This window comes from Mytilus edulis, chromosome 3, assembly GCF_963676685.1.
Source record: "Mytilus edulis chromosome 3, xbMytEdul2.2, whole genome shotgun sequence".
Classification (NCBI taxonomy): domain Eukaryota; kingdom Metazoa; phylum Mollusca; class Bivalvia; order Mytilida; family Mytilidae; genus Mytilus; species Mytilus edulis.
In genome coordinates this window covers 12,133,609-12,155,974 of record NC_092346.1, presented here as the reverse complement: position 1 = coordinate 12,155,974, position 22,366 = coordinate 12,133,609, and the positions used below count along the sequence as shown (strand labels likewise).

The 22,366-nt window shown below is 32.3% G+C and overlaps 1 protein-coding gene across 1 annotated transcript; it reads left to right on the top strand.

The window, feature by feature from the left end:
* The first annotated feature begins 13,470 nt into the window (after positions 1 to 13,470).
* Positions 13,471 to 21,737, top strand: LOC139515827 (uncharacterized). The gene is made up of 6 exons (XM_071305539.1): positions 13,471 to 14,376; positions 14,993 to 15,043; positions 15,989 to 16,095; positions 17,398 to 17,494; positions 17,809 to 17,973; positions 21,472 to 21,737. Exons 1-6 carry the CDS (start codon positions 13,527 to 13,529, stop codon positions 21,714 to 21,716), a joined length of 1,515 nt encoding a protein of 504 aa, XP_071161640.1. The 5' UTR covers positions 13,471 to 13,526; the 3' UTR covers positions 21,717 to 21,737.
* The last annotated feature ends 629 nt before the right edge of the window (positions 21,738 to 22,366 follow it).

Genomic DNA, 22,366 nt, shown 5'->3' with positions numbered 1-22,366 from the left:
CTTGATGGACTTCTTACCTGCTCGTTGTCATATTTGTTTCTGTTTATCTGACGTACGCGTAAAATAACGTCATACTTTAAAGGGAGTAAGACTGTAATAATTGAGGTACAACGATGGTTATTCACCGCTAAATAATAAAGATTTTCGATCGATGGAGGCTTCAATTTGTCGAAGTTTTTCACCGGGGAATAATAGGGTTGTTCAATGGATGCTTCAATTGTAAAGGTTATTCAATGCTCATGCAAATTTTTTGAGAAAAGAAACAAATAAAATTAATCTGTGACACGTGATTTCATTTTAACCAATGAAATTACTACTCTATAAGGTAAGGTATACTAATAATGTTTATCAATCGAGTAACACTACTCAGTTTGATTTGTAAAACAATTTGTTTTTAACACTTTTGTAAAATTTGGCCACGATCTAGCAAAAATACGTGTCTTTTTAACCAAAATTGTGATAATATATAGTTCTTTCAGAAATATATTCTATATTTTCCATGTAAACAAATACGATATTGAGCTTTCCAGTTTACGAAGTAATGTATGTGTCTCCTTTTCAGCTCTAATCTAATAATGGAACGGCGGAGTGGTCAATTTTAGAAATTTAAATTACTTTAAGGATGTACTTAAGTGAGGTTTTGGAATAAGTGTCAAATGTTCGGACTCATTGGTATTTTTCCTTTTGAAACAAGGTTAAATATTTTGCCCATAACACCTATTTATTTTTTAACATAAGACTTGATAGCTCATAAAAAGTCATTTGACAAAATTTAAACAGATTCTTGATTTTCTTTCTTTTGATTCCTGAATAATACCAATGCAGATATAAGGTAAAAGTCAGAGTCTGTCTTTTCCCGCCATCTTTTATAAAACAAATATCTCGAAGAGGAGCTCCATGACCTATCAATATATTTAGCTTATTTTGATCCTCAACCAATACTCTTTTAGCTTAAAGTATCAATTTTGAATTCTTGAATTATTTAATTTTACCTTAGATCACCTGAGTACATCCTTAAAACATCATGGACGTTTAATGTCTTAAATTGTCTATCGATTATTCAGCTTTAGAAAAATGTTTGTCGCAACTTTTTCAACCGTCGCCGGTCCACTATAAACGTTGATCTATTATACAATTTTCACGGATAAGATTTCCCCACGACGGCTTTTGTTTGACTTCATCAATAAAATAAATCTCATCTTCTACACTTTCTTTCTGAATAAAAGTAAAATACAAAAGCAATATGACAAGTTTCTGATTACTATTCAAAATAATAAAATACCTTCATTTTGATAGAAAGTGTGATTTTCATTGCTTCTCAATGATGCAGAAATCAGTGAAAGAATCCTAGGATTAAAGACTTACGATTTAAATTACAAAGATCAGACAATACTCATTTCCTGTGTCATAATAGCAATTTTGTCAATAGTGATAAGATTCAAAAGGTATCATGACTGCAAAATGTTTCAAACATAGGCAATTTTAACGATTGCACTGGCATATGATGAAGACTTTCAATAACAAGAGACAAAATAAACATTAAGTTCGCTGTTTTAATAGAAGACTTGGTGTTATAAGGGAAAATATGTTATCCTGTATTGTAGGCAAAAAACAAAGGAGCCAGAACATATGACACAAATTCTTAAACCTCACCTACGTACACCTAGATTAAATTATTGATATTTTGTTTTCTAAACGTTGTTGAAGTCAAAATTTGAATTAGCTACAAACTTTTTTAAATTTAAAGTTCTTTTGAGGGTATGTGTTTTTGTAAGGATAATTGATGGTAATAATTGTGCTTGTCTATTTCTAATTTGATCACTTGTGATTTTGAACATTTTATTTAACGCAGTGCAATCAAAACTTTGAGCATAACATAATTACTACTATTTTTTTCCAATAGGTGGTAAATAATCACAGAGTTATTTGTAGTTTAACTCTTATGACACGTTGTTGGTGTAGTTTATATGTGTTTTTTAAATATACAAGACAGCTGGTTTTTTTTGTTTGAATTGTTTTACATTTTGTGGCCAAGGCTCCGCGTTGAAGCTCTATCATTGTTAATATTTTATATATTGGGACTTGGATGGAAGAGTTGTCTCATTGGCACTCATACCACATCTTTTTATTTATAAGATATAAGGTGATTCAAAATTGACGGGATTTTTGATTTTAATCAACAACGAAAATTTACAAAAACAAATGTATGGGACGACGGATGGACAGACGACCTCATACATAGAAAGACAGGCGAGTATGGAACGCCAAAACTGTCTTGTTATGACCATTTTCATTATATGATGTGTATTTACCTTTATATGATGTGCACTTGTCATTGTATTATGTGCATTTACCTTTACATGATGTGCACTTGTCATTATATGATGTGCAAACACCTTTATATGACCTGCAAATATGCTTATATTATGTGCAAATATCTATATATGATGTCTAAACATCCCTATATGATGTGCAAATATACTTATATGATGTTCATAAATACTTATATGATGTTCATAAATACTTAAATGATGTGCAAATGTTCTTATATGATGTGCAAACATACTTATATGAAGTGCAAACATTCTTATATGATGTGCAAATATCCTTATATGATGTGCACATATACTTAGTTATATTATGTGCAAATGTACTTATATGATGTGCAAACATCCTTATATGATGTGCATTTTCCCTTATATTATGTGCAAACATCTTGATATGATGTGGTTGTGTCATTATATTATGTGCTTGTAATCTTATATCGTGGTTCGGTTAACTTCATTATATTATGTCGAAACGTCATTATATGATGTGCTTTCATCGTCGTTATGGTCAATGAACATGATTACGATTAGAATGATTACTGTCTACGTCATAACTGATTCCGATCTGCTTCTGCAGAATTAATATAAACCCGGATCAAATCTGTAGCTATCGTTTGGAAAATGGTTGAGATGTAAAAAATAAAAAAAACCTTGACATGTTTGTTCCTCGATTTAAGATGAAAAAATCACACCAGATATTATTGGAAAATTGTGAATTGCAAAGTTTAGACAATGGGTCTACAATAATGAATCTACCAGGTCTGCAATAACGGGCATACAGTTAACTAAAGTTATTAAATTAAAGAAATGATTCATTTATGCCATGCTCTATGCTCATTGTACTAGGCTTATATTTGGCAATATCTTTATATCTGGCGTTAGCGTTTGTTTTTTTTTTAAAGAACTAAGTACATGAATTTCCAGTATGTTCATTGTTTTGTAAAGTTTGCTTTGCTGATCATTTTAGCTGTGGAAGTTTGTCTTTATATATCACTTTTCTGAAGAAAGACACAAAAATGGGTAATGACCAATATAATGGACCGATCATTTGCAACCCCCAGAAAGAGGGGATAGGAAGAAATTTAGGGAGCCTTTAATTTTGATTTTTTTTTTTAAATAAAATGGTGGTATTCAATTGTTTATATTTATAGATTTGACGCAGTATATTGTTTTTGCGATGTGTTCGTTGTCCGTAAATACTTTGTTGCCAGACGAAAACTTTTTAGAAATAAGGGGCCAAAACGGCACTTAAAACAAGCAATTCTTAGGGTTCTTTGATATGTTGAATCTAGCAATATATTTAGATTTCGGATATTGGACAATATAAAAGGTAATGTGTCACAAACCTATGATGCGTCAGATATTGAATAATGAATAAATTAAAATTCAGACCTGTATAAAGCTGTTAAAATCTAAATCCTTATTTTTTCAACAAATAATTTCTTCCAGCATAGTATGTTTAATCTGAAGCTAGTAATATTAAATGAAGGTGTGATAAATATCAATGAGACCATAACCGGCATATCCAAATTAAATTCCAAGTCGCAAACAACTTCCACACTTGAAGTTTTAGATCCACTATTGACGTGCTATTTCAAACTAATATAATGCAAACGGAATTTAATGCGGTTTTTTTTGTTATTACGAACAAATGTATTGAAAAAGGTGTGTGTAATTGTTCTCTGGTGGGTTTTTTAGGGGGGGAGTGTAAAGTATATGTCTTTGGAATTATTGTGTTTTCCCCCTATTTCACGTTAAAAAATTATTAGAGGAATTCCCATCTTTCCTATCCCGTCCCCACCACCAATGGTGAAAATTGAAAATGACAATAATTATAATTTACTTATTTTTAAATCTGTTTTTATAATATAAAAAAAGAAGATGTGATATGATTGCCAATGAGACAACTCTCCACAAGAGACCAAAATGACACAGAAATTAACTGCTAGGTAACCGTAAGTCCCTCAATAATGAGCAAAGCCCATACCGCATAGTCAGTATAATAGGCCCCATGATGACAATGTAAAACAATTCAAACGAGAAAACTATTTTGCTAAGACAAGGTTTCTCGATAAATAAGTATCAAGATAATATGAAATAAAGCAATAAAACTCATAAGAGCCAAAATGGCCCAAAATTATACTTAGAAAAATTAAAAACACAACTCTCTATCTGCCAGGGACCACCAGGCCTCAGTAAACAAAAAATAAATACAGTGTGTTTATGTTCATTCAGACACAAATCTAATTAAATTACAGATATTGTGTGTCCAAGCTATGCTTACGCGGATCTGAAAACGCTCCATTCTATTTTCTGTTTAAAGACCATTGGGATTCTCGGTTTTGTCGGATTTATATACACCTTCAAAAATGTGAAGGCCGAATTTCATTGGCTGATGTAATATTTACTAGAACAAACTGTATCAAAGGACTGAAGTACTGAACATCAGATGACCGCAAGTTCTCGTGGATGATCAGAAGCACTTGTCTTAAAGAAAATCACATCTCAATACCTGAAAGTGAGGTTAACTTACAGAGATATATTTTTTTTTGAGACAAGTTCGTGCTTGGATGATGAATAAACAACAGGGAATTCAACCTCACCGTATTCACAATTATATTGTAGTGATACAAATCAGTATACTCTGGTTTGTTGTTATATATTAAATTAATATTTGTATATAACAGTTACATGTATACATAATTTTGATCCAAATGCTATTCTACTATTCTAATAATAGTGCAGTGCAAGTGCATAGTGAAAACTCTTCTGTAATAATTCGGATTTTCTAATAGTTTGGATTTATGTAGGCATTCATTTTCCCAGCATAAACGTTCTGGAGATATTATTTCCGCATGCGATAACACAATTGTTCTGTACGTGTGCATATATATATTACTTACAAATGTATAAATACATTTCTAACGACACAACATTTTCATATAATTATATGTTCTAAAAAAATGTTTTTATGAGTATTACTTGAAGCGACAAATAATGTTATTTTGCACTCGATTATGTCTGCGTTTTTATACGATCAATTACATGTACCAGTCAAAATCGAAAGTCAAATCTCTGTTGCGACAATACATCGGAATGCCCTCACGGTCAACGTGATGTAAACATGAAGTGTGGGCATGAGGACGTGTACTTCCTTGTTCCAGGACAAACATATTTTTAGACTTTAATGAAAAAACTCTTTTTTAAAAATAATATAGTTTTTTTCTTAATTTCATTATTGTTTTATTTTTTCTCTCATTTTCAATGGAAACAATTATTTTGATTCCCTCCTGAAAAAGATAAAATATCTTTCAATAAACTTGGAATCAAACATTTACAAAAAAAAAGCATGCCCCCATTTCCCCTGCAATCACCCCAAAAAAATCAATGGTCAGTATGTTAGCCCTGTTTACGCAGTTGTATATCTGAACGGCTTTCCTTTTATTTTACGGATAACTGTCTAGTGGCGGTGCTTTCATGGTAGCATGTTAGCCTCTAGTGTTGATGGTCGTAGGTTTGAATTCCGGCCGGTTCAAAAGCAAAGAATTTAAAATTGGTATTTGCTGCTTCCCTGCTAAATCAAGGAGTAAAATCAAAGACTTGTTCGGCTCGGAATCAGAATAATCTGTCCGGGTAACACCGTAAGGTGAAATGGATTTCTGCGAAGTAGCATGTTAAAAATCCGACTCAGGGTGCCGGTCTAATACAAAACAGGGTTAATATTCATTTCACATTAATATGTTCTCGTACGAATATGCACCTGTCCCAAGTCAGGAGCCTGTAATTCAGTGGTCGTCTGTTGATGTGTTACATACCGGTAATTTCGTTCATTTTTTGTACATAAATTATGCCGTTAGTTTTCTCGTTTGAATTGTTTAACATTTGTCATTTCGGGGCCTTTTATAGCTGATTATGCGGTATGGGCTTTGCTCATTGTTGAAGGCCGTACGGTGACCTATAGTTGTTAATTTCTGTGTCATTTGGTGTCTTGTCGAGAGTTGTCTCATAGGCAATCATACCACATAGTCTTTTATTTATCAATTTTCCGCTGGACGTCAAGCATACATTCATAATCATGTAAGTGTGCAATAAATGCATGAATAAAAATAAAAAGATGCAAGCAAATGTCATGCAACGAGTTGAAGGTCATCCCATATCTCCTTTCATTCCTTTTTTTTTTGGGGGGGGGGGGGGGGCGGGGCTCGGTGGCCGAGGGGTCCAAGTGTCTAGCATGTCAACACTTAAATGTAGGTTGTGAGTTCGAATCCCACACGTGGCAGGTAAGCTCGACTCCAATCACAATTGAATAGAATTATTAGTTTTTCGTACCGAAAGTCGGTGTTTCTTTCCGGGGACTTCGGCTTCCTCCATCAATATAAACTCACCACCACTACTACTACTAAATAGAATTTAATGGCGACTACCCTTGCGGGTATTGCGCCAGATTACCTTATATAAAAACATTTCAAGTAAATGTTTTAAATTTTTCATTATTTAGGTGTTAGCCTATATTATGTATTCATATTATAGAAATTTTGTGAGGTTTTTTTTTCCCTTAAATTTAATTAACCTTGTTATTTAAATCTGAGCTATAGTGTGTATTTTAATTATCTTGATTATCTATTGGTTAATTTTTATTACGAAGAAACACGAATTAGCATGATAGTGTTAAAAGTGGCGTTAAAAAGCAATCAATCAACAAATTAATCAACCAATCATCCATACCGGTATAATTCTATATGCAAGAGAGGATAATATTGTAGCTATCGTTATAAAATATTTTTGAAATTGACTTTGAGTTCATTGGTGTCTTTTGAAATGAATAGAAATAGGAAGATATGATATGAGTGCCAATGAGACAACTCTACATCTAAGTCATAATGTGTAAAAAGTAAACAATTATAGGTTTAACTACGGCCTTCAACACGGAGCTTTTACTCAAACCGAACAGCAAGCTATAAACAAGAGCCACACAGTTTGTTTTATTTTATTTTCGCCGCTGCCGGGAAATACTTCAACTAGTTCCTGCATTAATTGATCTTTATCTTCCGCCGAAATGTTTGAAACTTTAATTTTTGTTAAAATGCACTTTGTTTAGGGGCCAGCTGAAGAACGCCTCCGGGTGCGAGAATTCTCGTTGCATTGAAGACCTGTTGGTGACCTTCTGCTGTTGTCTGCTCTATGGTCGGGTTGTTGTCTCTTTGGCACATTCCCCATTTCCATTCTCAATTTTACTGTCTCACTTTATCTTAAAAATGCACTTTCGCTTAAAAGATTAAAGATTTATTTCTAAAACGTAATAAGTTAACTGTATGCTCATTATTGACATTGTAGATCCCGTATATTCATTATTGTAGACCCATCGATAAAAATTCATAATTTGACAATTTTCCATCAATATTTGGTGTGATTTTTTTCATCTTGAAAATCGAGGAACAAACATGTCAAGGTTTTCCTCTTTTTAAATAACCTCAGATTTGATCCGGGTTTATATCAATTCTGCAGAAGCAGATCGGAATCAGTTATGACGTAGACAGTAATCATTCTAATCGTAATCATGTTCATTGACCATAACGACGATGAAAGTACATCATATAATGACGTTTCGACATCATATAATGAAGTTAACCGAATCACATGATATAAGATTACAAGCACATAATATAATGACACAACCACATCATTTAAAGATGTTTGCACATAATATAAGGGAAAATGCACATCGTATAAGGATATTTGCACATCATATAAGGACATTTGCACATCATATAAGTACATTTGCACATCATATATGTACATTTTCACATCGTATAAGTACATTAGCACATCATATAAGTATGTATGCACATCATATAAGCATGTATGCACATCATATAAGTATGTATGCACATCATATAAGTGTAGTTGCACATCATATAAAGATGTTTGGACATCATATAAAGATACTTGCACATAATATAAGCATATTTGCACGTCATATAAAGGTGTTTGCACATCATATAAGTCCAAGTGCACATCATATAAAGGTAAGTGCGCATCATATAATGACAAGTGCACATCATATAAAGGTAAATGTACATCATATAATGAAAAATGGTCATAACAAGACAGTTTTGGCGTTCCATAGGCGTTCCATAGGCGAGCTTACTTTAATTTGAAGGACCATCTTTTTAAAACGAGTCTATGATTTAAAACTTCAAACGGAATTGGTTGTTTGTTATATCAGCCCATAATGATTATAATACCAAGAAGGAAAATTTATACAAAAACATTATATACAAAAGTTTCAAATGATAAACGTTGATTATCGTTTGTTTAAAGCATGGAATAGCTTTAATCCAGTTTGGCTCTGATACTGACAACAGAAGTACATGCAAACCTCTGATAAACAAATTCAACACATCAATGAAATCAGTCTTATTCAAGTAAAAAATGACATGAATGTGATATTTGCTATCTTGGGCATCATAAGATTTCAAGGTTGATTAAATAATGCAATTAATATGGTTCATATGATTTTCAAGAGATTTTTACTTAAAAGAGGGACGACAGATACCAGAGGGACAGTCAAACTCATAAATCGAAAATAAACTGACAACGCCATGCCTAAAATGTAAAAGACAAACAGACAAACAAGAGTACACTTGACACAACATAGAAAACTAAAAAATAAGCAACAGGAACCCCACCAAAAACTAGGGGTGATCTCAGGTGCTCCGGAAGGGTAAGCAGATCCTGCTCCACATAGGGTAAGCAGATCCTGATCCCGTCGTGTTGCTCATGTTATTACAAATCCTGTAAATAGTCTAATTCGGTCGGTCACATTAATCAAAGGGAATGGGATTGTAGTTACGACGTAAGGAACATATCCGATATCATTTGTGAAACGGTTAATCTATAACGGTCAACCTACTCTTGATGGCGTCCGTAAATTTTACAAAGGGATGATTTCAACTTCACCATTTGGAACTCTTGGTTTAATAGCTTCCTTGTGAGCAGCTGCAACCCTCTATCAAGAAAATCATTATAGGAAGTGCAAGCACGGGAATATCGCACCAATTGGGAGATAAATACCCCGTATGCAGGTGCTACTTGAATGTTGCTACTTAGAAAATTCAAGATATGAGGCCGACTTAACTGTATCTGTTGTATCTCTAGTTCGATGGGATAGATGCGTTCTACATAGTAAGGCCACACCAATTTAATTTCTTGTTCTACGGATTTTTGGACTCCAAAATTTGGGGCGAGCGAGCGATTTGAAAATTTTAATAAAAAAATATTTAATTTGCAAATTTTTGAGGCGAAGCTTGAAAAGTAAAGGCGAGCGATTATAATTTTTTTTTGTAAACATAAAATAATAGGTTTTGACAATATTAAAACTTGATTTATCACTTGTACTTTGACATTTCTTTAATTTCTGAAGTATTTTTCCCTGTTCACCAAGAAATAATTAAATCTGGTCTATGTATGTGTAACTGACAATGAGACAATTCTCCATCCAAATCATAATCAGTTTGGGGGCAACCCCTTAATGTTATAAATATCCCTTTTACATGTTTTATGAGGGATCAATATAAGTTATAATATATTTGTTTGTACAAAAGGGCTCATATTTTCTCATAGAACTATATATCTATCTGGTATTAAATGGTCAAAACATGTCCAAGAATTTAGTAATATTCCTGGACTTTAACTATGTTAACACATTTACTTTAACAGTTTAATATTATTCAAAATAAGTGGACCCCTCTTTAAGAAAAATTTGTTTAAAATATGATGTAACTCTCCTCTTTTTGAGTACAAAATTCTAAGTGTTTAAAGCTTTTGTATAGAAGAACTATACAAATCCTTGGTATTTCTATTTTCTTTTCTACATCAGTAAAATGACCCCTTGTCTGAGGGAGGGTTGTTCTCAACTAGATAACAAACACGGGTCAAAGTACGGCCTTTTACACAGGGCTTTGATACAGACCAAACAGCAAGCTATAAAGGACCCCAAAATTATTAGCGTACACAATTCGAACAGGAAAACCAACGATCTAATTTATATATCCAAACGGGAAAATACCAATGAACAACATCAACAAACGATCACTGCTGAACGACATGCTCCTGAATCAATCAGGACAGGTGCATAAACATGCAGCGGCTATGGATAGTTTTGTTTCGCCGGCATACAATATAATTGCAGTTGGAGGCAAATCCTTCAGAAGTTCTTTGTACTTTATTCTAACAACGATCATTTCTTGATAGGGAATATAAGTAAGGGGGAAAGAAACCAATTTTTTGTTCTTCACGGAAATACCCGCTGTTATAACTTTTTATCGGAGCACTCCAGGTTTCATGCTGAAACAAATATTCTCACAGATATTTACACAGTGTTGTGGGGTGCTTTTATGTTTAAAATCGTTATATATATACAGGTTAGACTGTGATAAATTTAACAAATGTTAATATCTTTTTATAATATTTACAAAAAAATGGTGCGGGAAATGGACATGATTACAATTCCGGATGCGGGAAGCGGGAATATAAAAAAAATAAAAAAATTCTGTTTTGTAAAAAATAGGTGCGGGCGGGTCCGTCGAACAAGGGATCAAATTGGTGTGGCCCAACCAAATTTTGAATTATTTAGTGAAAGAACCTTATCTATATAGCGGAAATTAGAGTTAAAGGATATTGCTAACTTCTTATCTTTCTTCCTAAGAAGTTCCTGTATGAAGTCAGCCTCATATTAATAAAGAAACAAGTCGGCAAGAAGAGGGGCACAATTGGTTTCCATTGGAATGCCGACAGTCTGTTGAAAAACACGTCCTCCGAACGTAAAAAATATGTTGTCAATAAAAAAAAAAATCAAGCATCTTGATAATATCAGTTTCAGAGAATTTTTGTTTGAATCAGAGTGATCCTTTACAAAGAAAGATTTATCCCTCCCTAAGACAAGATACTTGAATCTACGGTGGCCATTCTTTTTAATGAAACAAAGCCATACCAATTCTTTCAATTTGTCTTTTAGTTTGGAATGTGGAATACTTGTGTAAAGTGTAGAAGAGTCAAATGTTTTAATACTATTGCAAGATGAAAGAGAGTTAGATTGTAAGTACTCTAAAAGATCTTTGGATTTTTTTATTATCCACATCTGATTCACGCCACCTTTTGTATAGGCAGTTTCACAATAACTTTGAAGCTCGTATTTTCAAATGCAAATAAATGGGTTACTTCCTGACTGAAATTTGCAATGTCGACGCCAAACCATTCATTTAACAGATTATTTTTGAATTTTGTTACTTTACTAAAACTAAGTTCCTTCAGTCAAAACAATGTGATCCGATACACCATTCGAATTTTGACGATTGATTCTAAATTTCAGAAATCCTTGATGTTTATTTCTGAGAAAAAATAAAACGAATCATGCAAAGAAATTGTGTCTAGTCATATATAAGTAATCATTATTAAACAGAAGTTAAACATGCACACGGGAATCTTGATATCGATTTGCAGGACGTCCTGGTTCAAAATTCAAGAAAAGTGACCAAACCTTTTCATGACATATAAATGAAGATTAGTTCTATCTATTCATAAAATTAATTATATGATCGGGATACGCCAAACGTCAAATATACGTCTTGAAAATAATATGTCTTAAATGGCATTATACCCAATTCAAGGCCCACCAAAAAAATACCAAAAAAACTCATGATAGATACCAGGCAAAAACTTTTTTACGCCAGACGCCTTTTGCATCTTATTTACGATGCTCGGTCCCAAAAAAATATCACAAAAACACTGAACTCCGAGGAAAGTTCAAACGGAAAGTCCCTAATCAAATGGCAAAATCTAACGAATTGATAACTGTCATATTCCAGACTTGGTACAGGCATTTTTACGTAGAAAATGCTGGATTGAACCTGGTTTTATAGCTAGATGAACCTTTTGGTACTTATACATCTTCGGATTTCAAATGTTTGGCTTTGAGCGTTCCTGATGAAGGTAAATCTAGAAAAGCGCCTCGGACGCAATAAATTATTAAACGTGTTGTTTTCCAATTTTTACATCACGGGATCGATACCTCTGCCGGTGGACTATCAGTCCCTAAGGGTATCATCAGCTGAGTAGTTAGTGCTTCGGTACTGACATGATTTATCAAACTTTACTAAAAATTGTCCGTTTATAAATTTTTAAATTATTATGAAACTAAGGTTTCAACTCCCTCAGGCAAAATTGGCTTTAGATGAATTTGGCTATTTATTTTAGGTATTTTTTACATAATATTCAACGATTTTCGGTACTTATACTTTAATTTCAAATAAAGGCTTTGAGCGTTCATAAAGAAGGTAAATCCAGAAAAGCGCTTCGGACGCAAGAAATTATTAAATGTGTTGTTTTCCAATTTTCACCTGTTTTACAGTCGCATCCTTTATATTGACAACGATGCGTGAACAAACACTTAGACATGATAGGTAAACATGTTAAAAATACAGCAGTCAGCATTGTGTTATAATCTTGATGTATTAAAAACATTCAAACATGTAACTAAGAGCCACATAATGACATATAGACCAAACATATTAGCAAACATTAAAAGACAAGAATACACAAATTTAACATATATTATACAATAACACATTAACAGAATGTATAATTACAGAGATACGTAAAATATGTAACAAAGGGAGAGAGACGATAAATTAAAGGAAAATGAAAAAAGTCAAATGCGTTAATAAAGCTAAAAAAATATATACAATAACTAAAAACTAGAAACTCGAACCCCTAGAAAAAATTTGAGTGTGCTCTTTAACCAGGGTTTTTTTTTTCTTCCTGTCATCCGTTCTGCCCAGGTACCGTCATATGACAAAACTGATGCAAATAGTATTATTATTGCAAAAATAAATAATTATCCATAAGTCAGTATTGGTTGAAGTATACATAAATGTTTTCGTCTTATTCTATTTTGATATAAAAGGTCTTCACTTGTGTTGTATTTTCATGTATATTCAACACTTAATACTTAGGGTGTCTTATTGCGTATCCAGCACTTGATGTTTACGACAAGGAACAGGGAGAAACTATGCCAATTAGTCAATTAAATTTCATTAAATCATAATTGCCATCTTTATATTGTTTCCTAAGTATGTGTAATACCAATTAGAGATTTTTCACAAGGAGCGACTTACACTTCTATTTTATAGTTTATAGTTTATGTTCATCAGCTATCAGCTATTAAATATGAAGCCGGCCTTCGTTATATTAGTGCTAGTTGTTTTGATAAGTCCCGTTCCGATTTTTGCAAAATCGTGCAACAGTTCAGAGTGTGATACCGTTAGGATGCCTCTCATATCAAATAATTTGAAAGCGCCTCTTGTTGCTGACCTAGACGTGTCTGCTTTAAATACTCAACTGAAGGATTACATTGATGATAATATTGTTTCTACTTTTACTGAGAAAATGGAAGACATGGTTAACAAAAAATTATTCGAACTAAAAAACGGTATGCTTAACGAATATTCGTCGAAGCTTGAGAAATCACATACCAGATATGACCGAAAATTATCAGAGATGCATTCAGAGTATGACAACCGATTTTCAGATTTATCAGAGAACCAAAGTGAAAATGTTACCAAGTTCATGGAAAATGTTCACGCATGGCAAAATACTCTGATACAATCAATGAATGAATATTCGTCGAAGCTGGAAGAATCGCATACCAGATATGACCAAAAACTAGCAGAGCTGTATTTAGAGTATAACAATAGGTTTTCAGTATTATCAGAGAACCAAAGTGAAAATGTTCAGGCATGCCAAAATTCTATGATTCAATCTATGAACGAACAGAGTGGATATTTGCAGAAGTCAAAGATTGAATACGATAATCAGGTATCTGAAATACTGCGTATTTATAGAGATCAGACCTCCAAAATATCTAAGGAAGTTATTACAAATTTTACTGATCTGAAAACGGATATGGAAGATTGGAAAAATCATAAAGTCGCAGATCTCATTAAAGCAGTATCAATGAACTTTACACAATTGGAAACGAAAATGATTGATGGTAAGTTTGTTAAGGCAAGGTGGTTTATATGGATGTGTCATTTGGTCATTGTGAAGAATTGTGGCATTAGCAATCACATCGCATCTTCTTATTTATATATTCATAACCATCACAAACTCTCATTATATTGCAACACTATGGCAAAATACTATGGCAAAGGCTTAGATTACGAGATTAACTATGTTTCAATAAGATAAAACTCAAAACTTGAAATTACAAGAAAATCTTTCACAAAGATCAATTCATGACATTCATAATAAAAGTATCTTAATTTAATGAATAGAAATGAAATGTTTTATCTTTACAGCTTTTGAATGTCAAAATCCTACATAAAACACATTTACAATTATAAATTAAAACTATCAGGAAATGTTCACCGTTTAAAACATTTTCGAACTTGTAATTGATGGTTTTTTTTCAATAATCTCCCCATGCAGATGTGTGTCTGGAAAAAATCTTAAATAGCTCTCAAAAATAGAATAACAAATATTAAGAGAGAATTGTTTTGCTGTTAAAAGAGATGGTTTCAATTATCTTTATAAAAAGCATTGTGATTGTTGTTATATGTTAATATTACGTATATCCATATGCCAAGCATTCATTTATTTTACATTAGATATGGATATGATGAAAGAAAAACTCAAAAGATTTCATGATATTTTCCCAGGTAATTATGAGTAAAATGAAACGGGTTTAGATTTTTTGCATGAATAAAAGATGAAGTATAAAGCTGATGACAAAAATACATGTCTTTAGATTAAGACAATTATCAAAGATAACATGCTTAAACCTGGTTGAGTCAGACACATTGCATCTAAATAAAACATAACCATGTCACTAGAAATAAACAATAAAAGCTGTCCTTACCAATACAAGTTGTTTAGCTCTTTGTACGGTTAACGAAATCCATGAATACTTTAACATAAAATAATAAGACAAACTTTAAACAAGTCTGATATGGGCATTTCACATCGGATTTAAATGGATCAAAGAGCAGAAAAAAATACGGAAAATTTTCAGTGGTAAATATCGGCATATTAAACTGAATCTATAGCAAGTTCAGCTGTTTTGGCAAAATATTTCCAATTTGTATTCAATGTTTAATTTTAATTATAAAACTCTCCATGTATAGTATACTTTTTAATTTGTGTTTGACAATTTTTATTCTATAAGAAGTAAGAAAAATGTTTAAAATGACAAATAAAAGATGAAGTTGTGCAAGGAATGTCAACTTCATAACAATATTTCTCATAAGAGGTTCTTAAAACACGATATTAGAAATCAGCAATTAAGACGTTAAAACCCTATAAATCAACAATACAAATATAGCAACTCTCCTGCACATTTATAGTGTCATTCAAGAAACTCATGTACAATAATACTTGCTTAATGAGAGTAATATATCATTTAATATCTGTTCTGTTTTCGACTGTTTGGTTTGTGTAATACTGATGACTTTTGTGAGAGAAAAAAATAAATATATTTTAGCACTTCTAATGACGGTAAATTTAGAAAAATTTCTAATTTATGAAATTGAAAAGATGATATCGTTCTCTTACTTCATATTCATCAGCAGTTGATAAACACACTATGCAAAAATTTGTATTTTAAGAAAACGTCCGTGATTGTTCAGATATGAATTGGTATACTGGTGTTCATCATATTTCACCCGACAATTCACATACATTTAAAGTAAGATGTGAGACAGGAGGCTGGACGGTACGTATAAAATATGGCCTTATTGTTAATGAATAAACCATTCGGACGAGACAAAATAGAAACATGCAGTCATGCAGCAATGTATGACTATTAGGAAGAAGACATTGAACCCCAGTGTGCACAAACCATTCTAAAAAGAAGAAAAAAATGCCATTATTAATGTCTATAAAACGATGTTATAATTGTATACATACATGTACAAGACAAAACTGTCAAATTCTTATAAAAATAAAAACAATTTATTATTTAAATTCATTCTCAAATAGTATAACCAGATTCCATTGAAACAGCTAGAACCCATCGATTTTAAAAACAGTTTTGATAAAAGTAATCTTGATGATGATATACTTTTCAATTATGATACAATTTCTGTGAATTTCAGAAAGATTCTTACGGTCATACATTAACACCACAAAATTGAAAAAGTTTCCCCCATTTTCACACAAATCAAATTTCGTACCTCGAAACTAGATTTTCGTTACTTGCAACTAGATCTAGCTACTCGACAACAAATGCATCTAGTGTAACATATTTATATCGGAAATTGTAAATTCTACGTCAAATTTAAGGAGTGCAATTCAAGAGAATCAATACTTTTTTTAACTTAATTTTGATAGTTAGTTATTGTTGTGTGCTGTTGTGCTAACTCCTATGTTGTTTATATTGAGGACTGAACGCTCACTAACATTTAAAACCCCACAATATAGTCAATATGCCTATCCATAATCAATATATTGAGTTCGGTCAACATGACATGTTCTCCTGTAGAGCAGACACATATTTGGTTTCGTCCATAATGTAAAGTCAAGAACATAGCTTGTATTTTCCAGTTTGTCACGACCATTTCAGAACATGCTTGGGGCATTTGGTCATCAGATAACTTTATGTCCCAATCCATACTGATTAATACTTTACTAGACTTTAATTCCTACAAGGAAAGTACGTCTTTGGTCTTTGTTAAATCATTTTATAACACGCTGCCTAACTATAAGACATTAAATGTGATTCTCTGACAGCTCTATGTCTTTATGTAGTTCATGGTTCATATGTAGTTGTTCTGGAAAACCTGCATAACAAAAATAGAATTGTGATGTAAAATGTACTGACGTCATTACCAATTTTGATTGGTGTTATATTTTCTGTGTTTTGGAACTACTGGCGGTCTTTTTGACAACATTAAAAATGTATGTTATGATGTAACTCAAAACTAATATGTTTTAACTTTTATAACTCCTTTCGAGGAATACCGTTTTTGCGACTGTTTATATTTTATCAGTTTATTCCATTCTGTAAATGTTAAAGGTCATCCAAAAGCGGTTCAATGGAGTCACAGAGTTCTACAGAAATTGGCAAGATTATGAAACAGGATTTGGTGACCTTAATGAGGAATTTTGGTTAGGTAAGCCCGATCATTTATTTTCATCAGTTTAAAAATAAGCAACAGTAGTATACCGCTGTTCAAACTCATAAATCCATGGACAAAAAACAAAATCGGGGTAACAAACTAAAACTGAGGGAAACGCATAAATATAAGAGGAGAACAACGACACAACACTACAATGTAACTAAAACACATTTAAAGTCAATATAAAAAGGCTAAATAAACATTTTAGAAAAACTAATTTCAGTCCATTTGACAGCTGATTGTAATGGTGTAAAACTTTTATATTCGTATTGATATATTTTTCTAGGATTTTAATCGATAAATTTCAGGGAATAAGTATATCGCAATGCTGACATCACGAAAAAACCATCAACTGAGGATTGACCTGGAAGACTGGGATGGTGAAAAGAAATATGCTGTCTTTAAAAGTTTTAAAGTCGGTGATCAATCCACCAAATACACACTGACTATTAGTGGCTATTCAGGAAATGCCGGTAAATATTTTGAACATCTATCTACACTAATAAATTAGAAGACCTCGTTTTGTATGTTGCTTCCCACAGTAAATGAATCATCATTCCTCTGTGTCCTATAGTCACATTTATTTGTCATCCTCGCTTATGGTTATTTAGGGGGGAAAACAAAAAAAGGCGTCCGAATTTTGTTTCCGATCGGACGGACTATTAAATAAAGGCAACAGTAGTATACCGCTGTTCAAAACTCATAAATCCATGGACAAAAAACAAAATCGGGATAACAAACTAAAACCGAGGGAAACGCATTAAATATAAGAGGAGAACAACGACATAACACTAAAATGTAACACATATAGACAAAATCCCACGAGAAAAACAAATATAACATATATATATAACATCAAAACCAAATACATGAATTTGGGATAGACAAGTACCGTGACACGTCTTATCGCAATGTGAATTAAACCATAGACAAGACTTATGTTTAGTACTGTTTTAAAATTACACAAAATTTTCATAAATTAGTTATGTTCTCTTTATAAAATATCAGTGACCACCGTGGTTAGTAATTTTGGAATTGAAAGTAAATAGCAAGTACATTCCATTTTTCATTATATGTATGATCCAAGTATGCAGAAAAACAGAAAACAAAAAATAACGGACTTTTGAACAATGAAGGCGGGCTAGAAAAATAGACCTGTCCCTGAGTACATGTACATATTATCTTTGATACCTTTCATGGAATTTTCCAGTCATAAAATCTTTTACAAAATTGTATCTTAAAACAGTTTACATACTTTTCAATTACGATCTAAATGCCTGCGAGTTAGCGGGTGTGTTCTATTATTGTTTTAGTACACTGCATAAACACACTGTTATGTTTTCAACCTGAATGTGGGTGATAACAGTTTACTAGGAAATGTGTTTATATTAAACACAGCCATCCCCATTGGACCTAGTCTCGCCTATTCACAGTTTACATGGTACAGCCTTTGTGTAGTCTTGTATACATCAGAAATTGATTTGACGTGTGACGGCCAATTTAGAACCTGCTGGAGTGGATATAACAAACTATAAAAACGTCCAACCCATCCATAGCTGCTATAGCAAATCATGTCTCTAAATTGTAACCATTTAAACAGTTTTGGCTACTGGATCTCAATTATTCTCACTTTAACAAATTAATATAAAAATAAAGAGGTGGGGTATTTTTGCCAACGAGACACATTACCACCAAAGATCAAATGAAGTGGATGTAAGATATTTATTAAAGCCGACCAGACAGCCTTCAAAAATGCGTTAAAACACATACCTTATAGTCGATAATAAGAGGCCCCGACATAACAAAAATGTGTCTATTAGAGTTTCTCACCCAATTTTATCACGCTAACAGAAACTATGAAAACAACTGTCAATTAAAAGGTTTAACTAGTATTTAATCTCAGGTCTAACCTACAATTTTCTTCTATGAATGTCTGTGAACCAGACTGAGTGGTAATCGTTCTTTTGTGTCTGTTATAAATGTTTCTCGTTTTTGTTGTATAATTTTGACTTTTATTTTTCTTTTTTTTAAATTGTTTTATATATTCTATCCCAAGGTCTTTCATACAATACTTAATGTCGTGTATTGTTAAATGCAGTCATTGGCCTAATCGTGTTAATCCCTTTATTCTTCCCTCTCCCTACCATTTTGTGACTTTGTCCTATCACTTTTGACAAGTTATCTCGTTACTGCTTTACATCAATCCCATTGATCTGCGTATAAAAACAAGATATATATCATTCGCTCATGGAGCGCTGGTCCACCAATTTCAGAAATCTGCTCCCATGATAAAAATACACTTCGGAAATTACACAAAATCACAATGTTTCGTTCGCTGTAAAATACCGTTTCTGATAATGATGATTTAATTGTAATGAAATATTATTAAAAATTAGATAATCGATGAGTAATATGAAATTGAGATCGATAGTTGCATGTTGTATCTCTTTTAATCAGAGTTTTCCTTTGTTAAAATTTCAATGTATCTGCATCTTTCAGTTTAAAGGTGTGGAGTCAGATGACATAATGATTGTCCTCTCAACACGAGCACTTACGATCGTAACAACCATATGATCCACAAATTAATCAGAGATTACATGTTTTTAACTAGTATACCCGTCTACAACAGTACATTAACATTGCCTTCAACAATGTTAAACATACATAAAGGCAACAGTAGTATTCCGCTGTTCGATATTCATAAATCGATTGATACAAAAACAAATCCGGGTTACAAACTAAAACTGCGGGAAACGCATTAAATATAACATGTATAAGATGAGAACTACGACACAACAGAAACACAACATGAAAATGTAACACACACAGAAACGAATTATAATATAACAATGGCCATTTTCCTGCCTTTTCAAGAAAAAAATGGTGGGTTGAACCTGATACACCATAATGGAAATTCGTTTTATTAACTTTCATAAATTGGATATTAGAAATTCCACAGACATTGAGAGAACAACAAACATCAATCGCAAATACCCTACTCCTTTCAGTATAAAAAAGACACAAAGCAAAGGAAACACCAAAAAATATACGACCCATCAATTCGTTACGCTAGGCACACAATGTGTTTGGTTTAAGGGCATACGATACAATAGCAGGGGAGGTAATGACGTTGCTAACGTAACTTGTTACTTTTGCGACGTCAAACTATGACTTATCGGGAAAAGATTCAGTTTTTGACTGATTTTGATCATTCAAACTTATCTAATTTGAAAACGAATTCATGGACCCCTCTTTTTTAAAACGCCATTTGTGCCAATTTTCATGAAAACGTAAATAGTGCATTTTTTTAATTTGATAAATATACAACAACAAATGACGTTTTTTTCAACATTCGTAAATGAACAAATTTAAAGGACATTTATATAAAACAAAATTTACAAATTATTTAACAAAACACAGTTTGTTTTTGTCTTGTAAAACTAAAAAAGTTTTGTATTTCTCTCGAAATGAAAAATTCGTCCACAAATCAGAATTTTGAGCAAATATATAAAATGTATTCCTCATTTTACTCAAAAAGTAGCACATGAAGGTATACTTTTTATTACATATTTGATTTAATCTGTAAAAAAAGGTAGCCTATATGCAAATTTAAATATGGAATCAAAACTGTATCGTATGACCTGGCGACGTTGACGAGCGTATGATCGTACCCCGTTTGCATTTCAAGACCGTGTATAAAAAATAACATAATACAAAACATGCACTGAGCAACTACCGATCCAATACCTTCTAACTTAAACAAGGAATTGCAATAGCACGTAACTTCAACATTAAGGTTCAAATCTCTTCCTTCATTAATGAAGATAGCGAAGGTATTTAAAGTTGTTTTTTTGGTAGGATATTTCCTCTCAGGAACACTAATTAAATTGATACAAGAGTGTTCTGTTAATAAAATTTGTTTGTTTTATAAATAAAAATTACTAAAATTCTTCTATTTTTTTTTATTTCAGGTGATAGTATGACGTATCATAATAATATGCCTTTCTCCACTTACGATCGTGATAACGATAAGTCTAGTTCTAACTGTGCAGATTATAGTAACATTAAAGGCGCGTGGTGGTATAATAGCTGTTGGAGGTCTAGTTTGAATGGGAAATACTCCAATAGCTCTTCTTTAGGAGGAATAAAATACAAGGCATGGAGGGGCTATTATAAAGCTCTCCAAAAGTCTTCAATGATGATCAAAAGAACTTAAAAATAAACATATATCATTTTCTACGTGTATTATATGGTTTCTTTTCACAGGCTAACTACTGTTTATTACATAAATAAAACCTCCGATGTTCAGAAAAAAAGATACTCATCCTGTTCAATTCAACCTTTAACGGATTTCTCTTGTAAAAAATGAGTTAGCTATGTTATTCTTTAATCTTTTCCTAAACTCTTAATAAAGACACTTTTAACGACTTTATTAAAGCGTTGAATGACAGTCGATTAGACAACTATGTCCATGAAGGACAAAATACCAAAACAGAAAATAATCACATTTAATTAAATAAACGATATTTATTTATGAAAAACACTACACTCATAGTAATGTATAAAAGACACCGATATAAAAAAAAATACAAAACAGTTCAACAAAGGCAATTAACATCCATATTATACTTCAATAAAAACGAAACAAATTATAACGTTTTACAACCTACGACAACCACTGGATTGGAGGCGACTGGCTTTGAACGGGCTTATATGGAACGCCGTAACTGCCTTATGTTAAAAACTTTCATTATATGATGGTACTTTGACATTATACGATGGTACTTTGACATTATACGATGGTACTTTGACATTATATGATGATACTTTGACATTATACGATGGTACTATGACATTATATGATGG